The following is a 15646-nucleotide window of genomic DNA, read 5'->3' as shown; positions in this document are numbered from 1 at the left end:
TTGAACTATCAGCATGAACTAAAGATTATTTAATACGCATACTACATTTTTCCACTGAGCGATCACAGAAGCAATGACCGTCGGCAGCGGCGAGGACACCCGGCATCAGACTGTGGTTTCTAAACACCATGTGCCGATGAAAAGAAGGACGGTCTCTAGGGAAAATGGCTGCTTCCAGGTCTGAGGCAGAGACAGCAGGAGGTGTGGCTGATACATCCGACAGTGACAGAATGCAAGAAGTGCTCAGAGACTAACTGGGAACACAGAAGCCAACTTGAAGAAATTCCCACTGGCCAAATTTGGGACAATATGAGCATCGAAAGAATAAAAATGGTAATGAAATATTTAAAAAAAAAGAAAAAAAAAACCCCACCCTACAAGTCCATTAAAACGGACAGAGAAAAGGGTGGGGTGGGGGTGGAGGTAGAGCATATCTTTACACTAGAACGCTGGCTAACAAATAACAAATATGGACTGAATGACAAAGCTAGAAAAATACCCTCTGTAACTCCCCGTGTAATTACTGATTTAGAAAAGGGTCATCAATGGGTCCTAATCCACTGGATTAAAAACTTCTGGAGAACAGGACACTCACACTGTCTCACAGAATCACCCCGTGGACTGCTTACTAATCATATTAATTATAAAGGGATTCTGTGTCTTTAAGTTAGAATTATTGCGAGCCTGGACCCTCCTGATCTGACGGAAGGGAAAGGCCACGCCACCACCTCAGGGGTCCCTGCCAAACCTGAAGACAGGGCGAAACAGAAGGACTCAGAACACGGGACATGGCACAAGGCGACGGGTCCAGACTTCCACGGACCTGCTGGCGGGAGAGAAGCAGCCAGACCACTGAAATGGACTAGACTGGGGACACAGAAAAGACACGATGCCCAGGTACGGGGTGACTGGGTCCCAGACAAGACCCAAGGGAAAGCAACAAGGGTATTGAGACAGTTACGGAATGTATGTACGGACGGCATGTTATGTCAGACCGTCTGAGGGCGGGAACGATGCTGAGGTTAAGAGATGCCTGCTGGCAGACGCAGGACAGAAGCAACATGACGTCCGCAGCCTCCCTCCCGGCTTCAGAGGTGTGCCGTTCCCTGACGTGGCCGCTGCGGGACCCTCGTACTGGATGAGATCTGGGTCAGAACAGAGACTGGTTCCTGTACATCCAGAAGGGGAGACGGCCTCCCACGCACTCTCTGATGGACGCCCCTGGATGGGCCGCTGTCCTGCCTGACGGGCATGGAAGGTGTTGTCCCTCATCGGGACGGGCCTAGTGCCACATCCATCCTGCCCTGACTTGCACAGCTCCTGAGTGCCTGGCAAGCGGCACGGAGGACAGCCATGTCTTGGCCACAGCCCAGGACGGGCCTGGCACGTACGTGTCCGAACAAACTCCGTTACTTGCTGGACTGGAGTGGCCTGCCTTTCTCGGCCCTGTCCCTCCCCTCCATCTCAGGGCTTCCCCTGGGTCCGCGTGTACAAAGTGTACATGTGGGTGTGCATGTGTGTGAACACACGTAGAACAGTTATGACAAATGTTAACTAACAGAGGTGACTCTAACTGAAGAGTGTATGTGGTGTTCATTGTATGGTTGCCCCCCACTAACTTTTCTGTGGGCTTGAAAATATTCAAAATTTTAAATGATTCTGCTTTCATTAATGAGTAGAAGATTTCAGGTTAAGATACAAACATGAACTCAAAATAAAATATAATAAATAAAATAATAAAATAAAATAAAATAAAATAAATAAAATAAATAAAATAAAATAAAATATGAAAACTGAACTTGAACTGTCAGCATAAACTCATGACAGCAGTGGGCATTGCTAGTACCCAGATCTCAGTTTCTAAATTCTATTCGGGGTTCTTTGGAGAAACAGTCAATTCCAGGTCTGAAAAAGGGAAAGTGGAAGGTGACACTGGGGTCCATCTGTTGCACTAGAAATCAAAGAAGCAAGCAAAGAATTAGGAGCCTGAGACAAAAGGACATCGGCACCAGCTTGGAGGGGCTCCTGGGGACCAAATTTGGAACAACGTGAGCAGCTTAAAATAGATGAGTGAATAAAATAAATGACTATAAATAAAAAAAGGTCGAGAACACACAGAATCCATGTGTCCAAAGTAATAAAAATAAACGAACGAATAAGTGAGGGGAAATAAACTCAGTCGCCACCACTGGAGGTGACTACTCCACTAAGTCACTAATCTGAACACTGGTAATTAAAGGGCATTTACCTTGCCTTTACTGGAGATATCGTAGTTTATCTAAGGGTGATGAGAGGAAGCTTTTAAGAATGTTGGCTAATGTAAAAAAAAAAAAAAAAGGCAAAATTAGGAAAATCACCATTTTGCAACTTCTAGAAAATAAAAAATTCAAGAAAAGGTCATCAAGGAATATTATTAGATGAAAGATTGTTGGAAAAAACAAGGTATTTGCACACAAACAAGGATCATCCCATGGATTGTTCGCTAACTAAAAGCAGACAGCTCTGGCAGAGTTACTACCTTACTCTGTTGATCAATCTTTGCATTGCTGATTGTAGGAAAAACCTGAAATTCTAGTTTATGTGAAATACAGAGGAGAGAGGAACAAATAGCACCGTGAGAAAACCACCAGACAAACCCAGAATGTGCAGCATTAGAAAAAACTGGCCTAATCTGTTCAAGAAGTCAGTCTTGAATATTAAAAAAACAACAAGGAAAAAGAAGCCTCTTCTGTGCCGAGGGCACTCTCACAGACATCGTGACTGTCCCTGAAACCCGCCAGACTTTCTGTAGAAGTATGGCAAGCACCGACCCCACAGTGACACGGTACAAGAAGGGCAAGATCTCTGTGTGCCCAGGGAAAGCAGCACCACGACAGGATGCAGTGGCTCTGGTGGCCAGACCCAGCCGATCTTCCGGGAGAGGGTTAAAACTACAAAGAAGATTGTGCTGAGGCCGGAACGTGTTGAGCCCAACTGCAGAGCTAAGAGATACAGCATTTTGAACTGTGTGAGGATATAAGAAGAGACAGGGCCTAGTGATACAGTTCTAAGGTTCAGCTTTGGTTTTATTTCGAAGACAATAAAATCTTGAGGTTATGTTCACTTCTAAAAATATATTTAATGAAATTAAAAAAACTTTTTTTAAACAAATAAATAAGAGGAAGAAACTCTTTCAGACCAAAAGAAAGGTAAGGAAGTCATAACCATCAAATGCAACTTAGGGCCTAGGAGCCTAAACTGAATCCAAGATGGGGAGGTAGGGGTGGAAGCTGTAACAGATATTTTAAGGGCAATAAGGGAAATCTGAGTATGGCGGCATGTTAGCTATAAGGGAATTACATTCAATTTTCATAGGTGTGATACTGGGATTATTGCTAGAGAGGAGGGTGTGTTATTCCTGGGAGAAGCATGCTCAAGTACCCAGGGGTGAAGAGACATTAAGACTTTAACTTTCAAATGGTTCTGCCAAAAAGTAAACACACACACACACACACACACACGGCAAAAAAGACAAAATATTAACAATTACTAAATATTGGTATGCAAGTTTATATGTGGGTGCACTATGCTTTTAACTTCTCAATATGTTTGAAATTTTTCATGACAAAATGTTAGAAATAAATTAATAGAGTACAAAGTATACCTCTTTCTGTTTTTTATAATACTTGCTTCCCAATAAATATTTGATGTCTCTCTACCTTTAATGCAAAGTGGAATCTAGGGAATTCAAGCACACCTTTCAATTTCACACCTTTCAATTTCACGTCAGCCAACAGGGAAGTTTCTATCACTCAGCTATACCAAGGAAAGGCATCAAAAGCAGTGTAAGTCTATAATATCTGGATTCACATATTCTTATTTAAAAGTGAATCCAAACCAATCTTTCTTGTGTGCCTAATATGGATAATGTGCTGAATAACGAAAGACATTAAAATAACAGTATGAAATTTCAGCTGCAGCCTAATTCCTTATCCCGGGAATATGTTGGTAAATTCAAGTTAAACAGGAATGCAGCATTATGCTTGAAGAACAAGGTCATTAGCTCACTACTTATTTTGTATATATGTTTCTTAGTTTTAATTATTAATATAAAGCTGTTGGTATAATTATTAATTTAAAGCTATGGGTCCAGTTGCCAATCTGAAAAAGTATAATATGCTAGTTTATAGAAAGAAGAAATTTGCTCACTATTAATACCTAGCATAGGGCCATATAATAAATACTCGAATTTATATTTGCTGAACGAATGAATAAATGAATGGTAATACTCTGAGACAGAGCTAAATTTACACCTGATACTTGCTAAAAAGAACATGGAAAACTTCCTGCTGAGAAGACATGGGGAGGAACCGTCATCTTTGAGAAATAAGGGTTATTGTCTTCAGGATTCTCTATCGCCACTTCCATACACACCAATCTTTGCACTATTTTAATGTTACTAATTTCGATAATGAGATTAATTTAAAACCATGAATATCATAGCTGCTGAACAAAAAAAATGATCAACATTTTGATTACGACTATCACCAAAAGTAATGCAACACGTGAACTTACTTTTCTGACAGATGCCCTAGTCTTCGTGTGTCTGTTTCTGAGGGTCTGGAAAGTCGCCATAACTATATTGCTGTTCTGTGTAATCAATGAAGAGTTAATCCATAAAATACCTAAAGAACACATAGCAAAAGAGAACAATTTATTAATTTTGGTGATTCAGGCAATCATTTTGTCCTAAAATAGTCATCTTAAAAAAAATAAAAACAAACAAAAATTCTGAGCCATAAAAAGTTACTTAGCAATCCAACACGAAAGTTTGAAAATATGTGAATATAGGTACCTTAATAAGAGGAGCAAAAATACAGTATTTTCCCCTAGGACACTTTTGTGTTATGACTTTTCACTTAATGCTTTTTTGCTTTTTGCCCTATTCTGGATGAATGAACAAGAGTCCTAAGAAGGAAAAAACTAAGTGTGTTTCTCCAGAGTCAAAGAAATGAAAGTGAAGCTAGACCGTTTTTCCAGAAAGCAGATCAGAGACAAGAAAGAGATAGACAAGGCAAACAACTGAAAAGTGAGTGAGCTGCCGGAGCTCAGGAAGGACACAGGACATAAAAACAATTCCATGAAATCCTTCAGACACAGCGAAAAAGAAAAACGGGTATTGCTAAAAACACCAGAACAGCAAGGAAGTTTTAAGAAATATCACAGAACGCCAAAGAAAACAAATGAAAGGAATTAAAGAAACAATTAGAAAGAACACAGAAAACAGATATAGGAAAGTAAATAAATTATGCCTATCCTTTGAGCCTGCAATTTCACATCTTAAAATTCATCCCACATATACACTTGCTCAAAATTCATAAAGATATAGGTGAAAGAATATTCATTAAAATTAATATAAAACACTAGAAAGTATCTAAAAGTCCATCAATTCAAAAAAATTATAACATAGTCATATGACTACTACCCAGGTGTTGGAAAAAGATCAATACATACTGATATGAGCGTGTCCACAAAATATTAAGGAAAAAAAGCAAGTTACAGAAGTGTAGTGTGCTCACTACTTGTGACTAAGAACAATTACACAGAGACAAACTCCGACACACCTATATATGTGTCTGTACATGCCTAGGAAACATGACAGGTGCAAACTAAATTCCTGACAGTGGTCAGGCACAGCAACTGGGGTTTCTTAATGTTATGAAATGTCACATAATATGGTAAGATGATAGATGATTCAGTTAAATAAGGCAGTTTCCGGCATGTTCACATTATCTCCGTTTTGTGTAAAATCTGCATTGTTAGGTGCACGATAAAACAGAATATATACTAGATGGGTATAAACACATTATATGCAATTACATATGTTTTCTCTTTCTGGATGTACATAAATTCTTTTTTAATAAAAGTGTATGTGTGTGTGTGTGTGTGTGTGTGTGTGTGTGTGTGTGTGTATTTCCCAAGTCTTTCCTCTCTCTCTGGCCTAAGAAATGTTCAAGACAGCACCATCTATGCCTTGACATGTTTACAACACGAGTTAACCAAGCCGAGGAGCCTGTGAATCGCCTTCCTAGTCTTCTATCAACAGCAGCGTCCCATCCTGGCTCTTCTCACCGCTCAGGTTCTCCACTTCAGTACGCGTACGGACCAGCTTACCGCCCCCGTTCCTGAAGACCCAGATTCAGGTCTACCTGGCGCCCAGAAATCTGGACTTTCAACAGGTACCCATATGATTTCTGATTGAGAAACACCTGTCTACCCCTCTAGCCATTACAGTAGTCTCTCTCCCTAAATTCTTTCATAATTTGTTACTCAAATACTAATATTTCCTAACCGCCAACCTTGTCCTCTTTGGTACTTATTCTATTTAGTTTTGCAAGGATATTCTATCTGTACCTCTGGTTTTGACTATGCAAGTAACTTCATAAAATGTGCATCTTCGGTTCAGTTCTTGAACCTGACTTTTAGCTCCTCATGTTCAATTTTCCATTAGATACTTCTGACTAAATATCCCAGTTACTCCAAAGTTAGTATGTCCAAAAACTGAAGGAAACTTTCTCTCTAACCCCTCTCCTCCTGTATTCTCTGTATCAGTAAGAGCCAGTAAGCCGAGCTAGAAACTGGCCTTGCCTTCGATCCCTACAGACCACCACGTCTGTAAGTCATCACGCCTGACCCATCACCCTCCTAAACGTCCCTCACATCTGGCCCTGCGTGGACTGGCTGCATGGCTACCGACTGCTCACGCATCGGTCCAGGGGCCTCCCTGAGGAAGGCTGGCTCGTCTCCTTTGTCCCTCGTCACCCAAACGAACGGCAGCCGCCTCCTCTATGCTCCCAAAGTGGTCTGTCCTTTCTCTCCTGGGCGCTGTCTGCATGCTTCCCTCCTATCGTGAGTTCCTCGAGGACGAGTTTTACTCTATTCGTGTTCTAACACAGCAAGCATTCAAACATCTCATGAATTAACAAATAAAAAGTAATCCTTTTTAAAGTACAAAGTATGCCTTTAAATGTTTGAATGGATGCTTCTAAATTTAACGAATTAGAGAAAAAAGAATTAAGTTTTTATGATAATTTCTAATTTTATAGTATTTGGGAACATATATATAATAAATGCACCAAATATACATTTTTGAACAAATTCCAAATGGTCGTGTTAAAAATTAATATTCTGTTGAATACAACTCTAACGAAACATGGCAAAATATATAAAACACTGGTTTTCAAACACTTGCCAACAGGCGACGCAGGACCGTGACCTGGCTACTTCCCAGTGGCGACACAGGCGCAGGACGCCACGCGGTGTGGCAGTCGCAGCGACAGCAGAGGGCAGAGCCTGGGAAAGCCAAGGTGGCCAGACTCCGTGGGCAGAGCACTGGACGGGGAGCACAGAAAGAGCGAGAGGTTTAGAACGTGCAGCTGGGCTCCCCTGCGGTCCCTGGGGACAAAACTGATCTGTGCTGAGTATCCGAGGCTGGGGACATACAGCGCCTGCAGCCGGACAGGATGGAATACCCTGCACTCCCACCACGCAGAGCAGAAGCACCTTGCAGTCTAACAGGCAATGGATGGACTCCTCAGAAACAGACTGGTAGCTGGGGGACTAAGTCAGCAGCACACTGAAGGCCATTCTGCGCTCTCCCCAGCAAAGCTTAAAGGAGAGCCTCGACACAATCCGGCGGATTCCCAATGACCCAGTGTGCACCCCAGCTAAATCCAACACTCTCAGGAATACAACAAAATCCAGTGAGCGACGGCATAAAATTTATTGGCTGAAATATAATAAAAATTACCAGGTATGCAAAGGAGAAAAATATGACCCACAACCGGAAGAAAAAAAGGTCAACACAGTTTAAGTGCATGCCCAGAAGTGACAGAGATGATGGAATGAACACAAAACATGGTGAATCTAGACCATAAATATGTTCCGTACATTCAAGCAGAGAGAAAAACGTGGTCACGATAAGGAGGGAAACAGAAGACATGAGACCCCAGTTAAAATTCTAGAGATCAAAATAAAATATACTAAATAAAAAACGTACTGGACACAATTACCATCAGACTAGACAATGCAGGAGAAAACCTCAACGAACTTGAAGACATAGCAATAGAAATTATCTAAAACGAAGCAAGGAAACAAGAAATTTAAACACGAACAAACCACAACAACAACAAGAGCAACATCAGTGAGTCACTCCAAAAGGGACTGGGGTCCCAAAGTGTGGGGTCGAGAACAACACAGACAGACAAAATGACCCAGAATTCCCAAATCTGATGAAAATCATCAAGTGAGTGATCCAAGGAAGAACAATCAACCCCAAGAATAAACATAAAGAAAACCACGCCAAGACACATCGGAACTAAATTGCCGAAAACCAGTGATAGAGAGGATAATCTTAAACTCAAATGGAGCAAAAAAGTACACATTACACACAGAGGAAAAAGGAAGGGAGCAGACTTCTTGTCAGCGACTACGCAAGCCACGAAATAAGATGAGATCAGTATCTTTAAAGTAATGAAAGGAAAAAAAATGTCAACCCAATAAAAATGTCTTTCAAAAATTAAGGCAAAATAAATTTATTCAAACTAAAAAATGCTGTGAGAATTCATCACCAGCCAACCATCACTAGAATAGATGACAGTTAAAAGAAATTCTCAAGCAAAAGAGAAACAATACTAGATGGAAATTTGGAACTAAATGAAAAACTAGAGTGCCTGAAATGGTAACTATGATGGTACTATAAAAGACATTTTCTCCTTTTTTAAATCCCTTTTAAAAATAACCACTTAAATAAAAATAACAATGTATTTATGGGGTTTACAACTTACATAGAAGCAAAATGATGACAAAATAACACAAAGGACATGGTGGGTGGGAGAAGTGACATTGATTAAAGCTGTCCTGTAGACCCCAGAGCAAGCACTAAAAACGTAAAACAAAATAATGCCTAATAAGCAAAAGTGGGGTAAAGGTGATGTCATCCCCTTTCGCAAATGAGGAAGCTAAGGCTTATCTTCACAGGATTGCTCTAAGAATGCCATGAAATAATACATGTAAAAATAATATCTAATACAATGGGAACTCAAATGCTAGCTCCTTCCTTGGGTGCAGACCCGCTGTTTAATTTATAAAATCTAAATATACCACAGCTACTGGTTACTACTTTCTACTCCTGAATCGCCGGCATTCCTGCATTCACAGTATGTGTTTTGTTTATACCTCTACAGGGTTTGCAATCTCAGCATTGACATTTTGGGTCAGATAAGTTTTTGTTGTAGGGGGCTGTCCTGTGCATTTTCAGACATTTAGCAGCATCCTAGGCTTCTACCCACTGGATGACAGGAGTACCAAAAATGCCTCCACACGCTGTCGAATATCTGGGGAGGTGGAGTGGGGGGCACAAACTGCCACTGCTCTAATTTAACCCTTGAGACTACAGCCTATGTAACAGTGAAATTTATATAAGCCGAGGACCTGCACAGGATTGTAAATACGAGTCAACTCATGTAGTCACCAAGTGTCTAAGTGACAGTGACCGAGCTACAACAGTGAACAGTTCCTGTTCTCACAGAACTTACATTCTAGGTCCGTGCCTTGGTCATACCTGCATTTCCCAAGGGCCGTACGCATGATACACAACCAGTGCTTGGCACATACAAGCCTAGTTATTAAGTTGAACAAGCTGTAACGTATAGGAAAACCTCATCAAGAACATGAATTTCAGGGAGACATTTGGTGGGAAGAGTAGTAGCTTTAAATAGAATATAGCTGGGGCCACCTACCTAATGACTCGCTGAAAAATTAATCCAGGGATATTTGTTCTGCTTCCTTTGTTTTCTCAAGCACGCGATGGAGGGAAGGTACTGGTCTTCCTACTGCATTCCAGGTTGGAATCTACTTCTTCCAAAGTATATGTGAACCTTGTCCGTAAAACAATAACGTGGGCCTGACTGATAAGTACTAAGTGTGAACCGCTATGCCTCCAGGGCTCCCTGTACGATGATGATAATAATAAACACAACTAAATAAAAGAAACAAAACAAAAAACAAAAACAAAAAACCTTAAACCTTGAGACTGGGCTTTCAGTGTGAATATTCTGCCTAGAAGTTGAAATAATGTTCATCTTATATAACTGCCATCTAACCAAACACATTTAACCAAAAACATGTTCAGGAACACACTTCTCTCTATCAGTGACATATGCGACTCATGACTTAAAGAGTACACTACTGAAAAGGCTCTTGAAAAGAGTAATTAGACTGTAAGCTGCCAGTAGCAAGAATGAATGCATGGAACTGCTCTGCAGATGGTCCAGTGCGTGGCACGTAAGAGATACCCTTATAAGACCCTGCAGGACCTATTAGCTGACAAGATATAAAAGGCATTAAAAAAGGACAGTGTAAAAGATAATTTTAAGGTTTCGAGCTTGGGGAGCCAGAAGTGGAACCTCTGCCAATTAGAGGGTAACTAGAAGATAGTGTTTTGGGTCACTATGATATCCAAAAGCACCCAAATAACACGTATGTCGCTGGGGTGTTCAAGAGCTAGGGACGTGACCCTAGGCATCATCTGCATGTATGCAGAGCCTGAGAGCTGATCCATAGACTGGGGAAGAATAGAGGACCTGGAGAGAATCTAAGGGGCGGCCACGGTACAGGGCCCCTGGGCAGGTAAGCAAAGAACCACAAGCAAGCAGCAGCCTGCAAAGCGGGCGAGGTGGATTTAGAATTTGGTGTCACTAAAGTCATGAACTAGTTTTCAGTGTGGAATATTAGACTTCTAAACTCCTGAGAGCAGAAATGATATTCTTCCATCCACGAACGCTCAGGAGCCCACATCACAGTACCTGCCACAGGGAACACGCTCGGTGATGCACACGTACGTGCCCATGCTGCCGGCCATGCACTGCTTCAGTGCCATTAGAGGGAATTCATACTTCTCCCAACACGAGCTGTTATCATATCCATTTTACATACAAGGAAAATGAGGCACAAAACGGTTACATAAACTGCCCTAACTCCCACACCTGGGAAACTGTGACCTGCAGAACACCGCCGAGAACCAGTTCAGCGTAGTAGTGGGGAAAACTCGAACTGTAGGACGTTAAACACCAGCGGTACCCTCCGCTGCGCCCTGCCGACAACCCCCTTCTTAGACAGCTTGCCTTCCCCAACCCTGGGCAACCGGACTAGGAGGAGATGCCCAACCAATCGCGTTCTCTCTCCAGAACTTCAGACTTAAGATATGAAGGTATCTTTTGAGGACCATACTGCCCAATCAAAGTAAGGCTGGCACCATGACAGACCAAAGTGATGAGGAAGCAGAAACTAAGGGCTTTAAAGAGAAGGACAATCAAGGGGGTTGGGGGGTGGGGTGGGGACAAAACAGACATAACGGAGCACAGAGTAGCAAAGACATAAGAGCATGTGTTCCCAGAGAAAAAGTGGAAGAGTAACTGCCTGAGATTTCCTGGTTCCCAGGACGCTGAGCTGGATTTCACGCAACAGAATGCAGAGGCAGTCCTCCAACAGGCTGACAAATGCCTTTTTTAAGTAAGTTAATTCAAATGGGTTTGCTACTTGCAGCCAAATAATTCTCAAGCCATTAAAAGAGGTCAAAGAAAAAACACTGAGTCAGCAGCTACTATGTGCTTCACAATAACTTTCTGAGGCATTTTAACCTTTTCAGGATGAGGTAAAAGAGGCTCAACAATACTAATAGATCTGCCAGACTCCAAAACCCAAACTCTTCACACTACACGTCATTCTCACTCAAGTAACATGCTGTTTCAGGCCACAACGTCATTCATCTTATTTTTTCCTATGAAACATTCTCAGATTAATCCAAAAATGTTAACTTTTTTCCTTTTATCCTGCCCAGTCTCTAATCTATATATTTCAAATTCCTTAACTTTTAGTGAATGTTTTAAAATAAAATGAACTTTTATGTATAAAGGTGAGTGGCAGAATGAACACATCTGGATATGTTTGTTCTGTTGTTAAACCGATAAAGTATTTTTTTCCTTTCTCTGCTTTCCCAGTTCATACCCCCTTAACTCAAGCCCAAGCTGAGTTCTTTTCCTGACCTGTCGCTACACCTTGTTCCTTTCAAATGGATGATTTTATTACTAAAAGGCAGACCACTTAACAGAAAAAGATCAAATTCAGCTTACCTAAATAATTATTCTACCCAAAGTTACTTCAATTACTTTTTCAAAGGCAAGACAAAACCACAAACACATCCTAAAAGCTTGAAACCCTTGCCAAAAGGTTATAAAGACAAGCAAAAAAATAAAAATAAAAAAGAAATCTATTTTTCTATCCCTAAAATTCCCAAGATCGAATGGGATGGAACTTTTTAAATCTAGATGTTTCTTCTACCCATTCTGGAAAAGACATTTCCTAAGTTTTCCACATTTTCTCCAAGTATAAACAAAACTCCACTTATAACTGAGAATTCCTCTAAAAATGAGCTATAATGTATCATCTGATTGGGTTTGATTTCCTTTTCGAGATAGTAAGTTCTCAGAATTGAAAAAATAACAATATATATACATATATATGTTAAACATACTATCCTTCTTCCAGCCTCTAGAGGAAAGGAGGATTTCTTCAGCTTCTAGACTTACCCCAGAAGTTCAAAAGCTAGAGAATTTCTCACCGTTGTTTCTGGGGTCTTTGGCGAGTCCCAAATCTTCAACTGTAACTTATCAGTATCCTAGGAGCATACCACTAAGCCCTTGTCAATAATGCAGTTATGTGGGTACATACACTAATCTCCAGTTACCAGTTCAGCTTGCAAACCCATTTGTTCTGACTGCCCTACATTCTTTGATCTCATAAACTGCTGTTAACAGCTACAACTAACAGTGAAACTCACCGCCAATCCCTGTGTCAATGCTGCCAGATGGAACAGAAAAAGTATGAATAACCACGGTACTACTTGAAAAAAACATGACTGCGTTTTCAAATATTAAGGTACAGTATTTTAAAGGACACTAAACAAACTGGGAACTGCTGCCATTTCCTCTAAAATGATAGACAAGACAGTAAAAGCACCTTTGCATATAGTGTCCTCTTTTTTCTGAGTATTCTATATTTTCTGAGTTATTTCCATACATAACAAAATCAGTATCAATCAACGCAACATCCCTAACAAAGTGGGAAGAAGCTAAGGAAAGCTTATGTGTTTTTGCAAGTGACTGAATAATTAAAAAGCTGAAGAGAGAACCGGAATTCTAACTCGTTTGCACTAAGCCCATTAGCTGTGTCTCAGCAGTATTTCTCATCCTGAAACTTCCTTAACATCTTAAGCTAAACTATCTCCAGTTCAATAGGCTTTGGAGAAGAGGGCTAGCAGAACAGAACTGTTACCAAGTTATATCACGGTGGTGGTTTAGATTCTACTGCCAGTCATTCTGCCAACGTTTTTTAATACTTCGGACACATCCACGTATTTTTTTTTTTATAAAGTAGCATAGGTGCCTGGAATAACAGACATATATACTCAATCCATTCGGAATATGGATGGCCAGCATTTAAGCCACTAACCGCCTTAGAGAAAATTTCACAGCAATATAAACATCAACACTCCGAGTGGCTCTTGACCCCCTTCCATTTCCTTCACAAGATCTGGGCTGCGCCTTGTTCCAGAGCTCAGGGGTTCTGACAGTGAAGGATGCTGCTGTTCGGGGACAAAGTGCAACGTCCTCCTCCTGTGCGCGCACCACGAACGCGAACTAGGCACACGCACCACCACGCACCGGGGCGACATGGCTCTGAAGACCACCCTGGGGATGGAAACTGAACTTGTCATTCAAAGGGACTGCAGCTCCGGCGCCACACTGGGGACCCCAGGAAGACCCGCCTCGATTCCGCGACACCCCCACCCCACCCCCGGCCCGGTGCCTCGGGCTTCCTCCTCCCAGAGCCGAGCGAAGGCGCAGCTCCCGCAGCCCCGAAGGCAGAGCAAGGACAGCGGGCAGGCGGAGGGCTGGGCCGCTCCATCCATCGCGGCCCCACACCCGGCCGCCACCCGCAGCTCCCGCCGCGAGCGCACCCGCACTCGGCTCACCTGGGGGCCGCAGCCTCCGCGGCTCACACGTACATCATCGGCCCGCAACGACCAGTCGCGCGGGCGGCGGCGAGGCGGGGGACCCTCCCGCGCCGGCCCCCAGCCCTCCCCCCTCCCGCCCCGCGGCCCGCCCACCCCGGCTTCCGCCGCCGCCGCCGCCGCCGCGGCCGCACCACCACCCAGTCCCCACGCCTCCCACTCACTCTCGCGAGACGGAGACCGCCTCTCGCGAGAAGAACTCCGCGACCAAGCGCGCGCAAAAGTGGGTGGGCTTCCAAAAGGGAAAGAAGGAAAAGGAAAACCCTTCCCACGTGCTCCCGGGCAGCTAGCGGGACGGGCCCGCGCGTCACGTGACGTGGAAGCGGCCTCTCCATTGGCCAGAAGCCTCTCCGCCGTGGGAGCTTTAAACTCGAGGCTGACCTACGAACCTGCCGCGAACGTCTTGCGCGCTTCCTGGTCCGTTACCTTGGAAACCGGTTAACCCTTTTCCTCCGGCAAAATAGCCAAGCCTTGGCTAGCTCTGCAGGTTTGGTTTCAGGCCTTGCCCCCTCTCCTCTGACCCGTTAGTCTTACCGCCCGGGGTCAGCGGGACTCCTCCTTCGCCACAGGCTAGCTCTGCTCTCTTCCGATGCCCCCGGCCTTTCCCAAAGCGGCAGCCCCACCAGACCTGACGGCCTAAGTAAAGCTCATCCTTTCGAGGTGGCTCCGCCCCTTCTCTTCGGCATCCCCTGGGAGGACCACTCACTGCGCAGCAAACCAGCCGCCCTATCCGAACCTCAGTGATTAGCATCCAGGACTCTCCAGGCCCTAGTGCTCACCCTTAACATCTTTACTCACTGTGGGAATCGGGAAGTAAAAGGTCTGGTCTCGGAGAAAGCAAGCCCTAGATGAAAAGTTAATATGTGATTATTTCTACTTATAATCGGAAAGACTCACCCAGTCAAGTTACAGTCTCCTCAAAGATGGAAATAACTGATAGATGAGAAAGACATTTTTAAGTGTATCCTCATTATGAGTTCAGCCCTATTTGGGAGAGGGGCAGGGAAGAAAAGATGCTACCATATTTATTTCTTCAAAAACGTTTGTTCAGTTCTAGGTTCCAGGAAGCTTATGGGGAAGGGGGAAGGGAAGAAAGTATCTGGTGGTGTTAAGCTCCGTACAAAGAAAATACCATAAATCATGTGATAGTGGTTGTGATTGGGTGGCCACTTGAGGGGCAGCCCTTTTGAGAAAGACATTTAAGTAGTGATTTCCCTAAAATTCATAGAACTATCAGAAAGAGCATTCCAGACAAAGTAAACTACAAATTCAAAAGGCCCTAAATTGGGTTTAAGAAGGAAAATATGAGAATTAAGAAGACACAAGCTTGGAGAATTAAACAAGCATGGGCCAGATCCTGTAGGCTTTGTAAGCCAAGAGAGATTTGGGGAGTTTATCTAAGTACAGCGGAAAGCATTGGAGAGTCTTAAATAGGAGAGAGATACTTATTATTTACTTTTAAAAAAAGGAAAAAGAAGAAAAGATTGTCTCTGCAGAGGATGGATCTTATGGAGGCCACGGCGCAAGCAGGATTAG

General features: G+C 42.9%; 1 protein-coding gene across 6 annotated transcripts in view; it reads right to left on the bottom strand.

Annotated features, from left to right (window-relative positions):
* Positions 1-14890, bottom strand: part of AKAP11 (A-kinase anchoring protein 11) — a 43608-nt gene extending 28718 nt beyond the window's left edge. For 3 of the 6 annotated variants that reach the window (XM_039877198.1, XM_039877201.1, XM_039877205.1), the window contains exons 1-2: positions 14645-14890; positions 4555-4664 (exon numbers count right to left, since the gene is read on the bottom strand). In XM_039877198.1, the coding sequence (XP_039733132.1) occupies positions 4555-4664; positions 14645-14861 (327 nt within the window). In that variant the 5' untranslated portion in view covers positions 14862-14890. Of the gene's footprint in view, positions 1-4554; positions 4665-13548; positions 13767-14071; positions 14191-14274; positions 14294-14644 lie in introns of those variants that run through there. The other 3 variants (XM_039877204.1, XM_039877202.1, XM_039877203.1) reach the window with 3 other exon arrangements.
* Positions 14891-15646: the final 756 nt, after the last annotated feature.

The sequence above is a fragment of the Pteropus medius genome, unplaced genomic scaffold (genome assembly GCF_902729225.1).
Source record: "Pteropus medius unplaced genomic scaffold, Ma_sr-lr_union100, whole genome shotgun sequence".
NCBI lineage: Eukaryota > Metazoa > Chordata > Mammalia > Chiroptera > Pteropodidae > Pteropus > Pteropus medius.
This window is presented reverse-complemented; position numbering and strand designations above follow the sequence as displayed.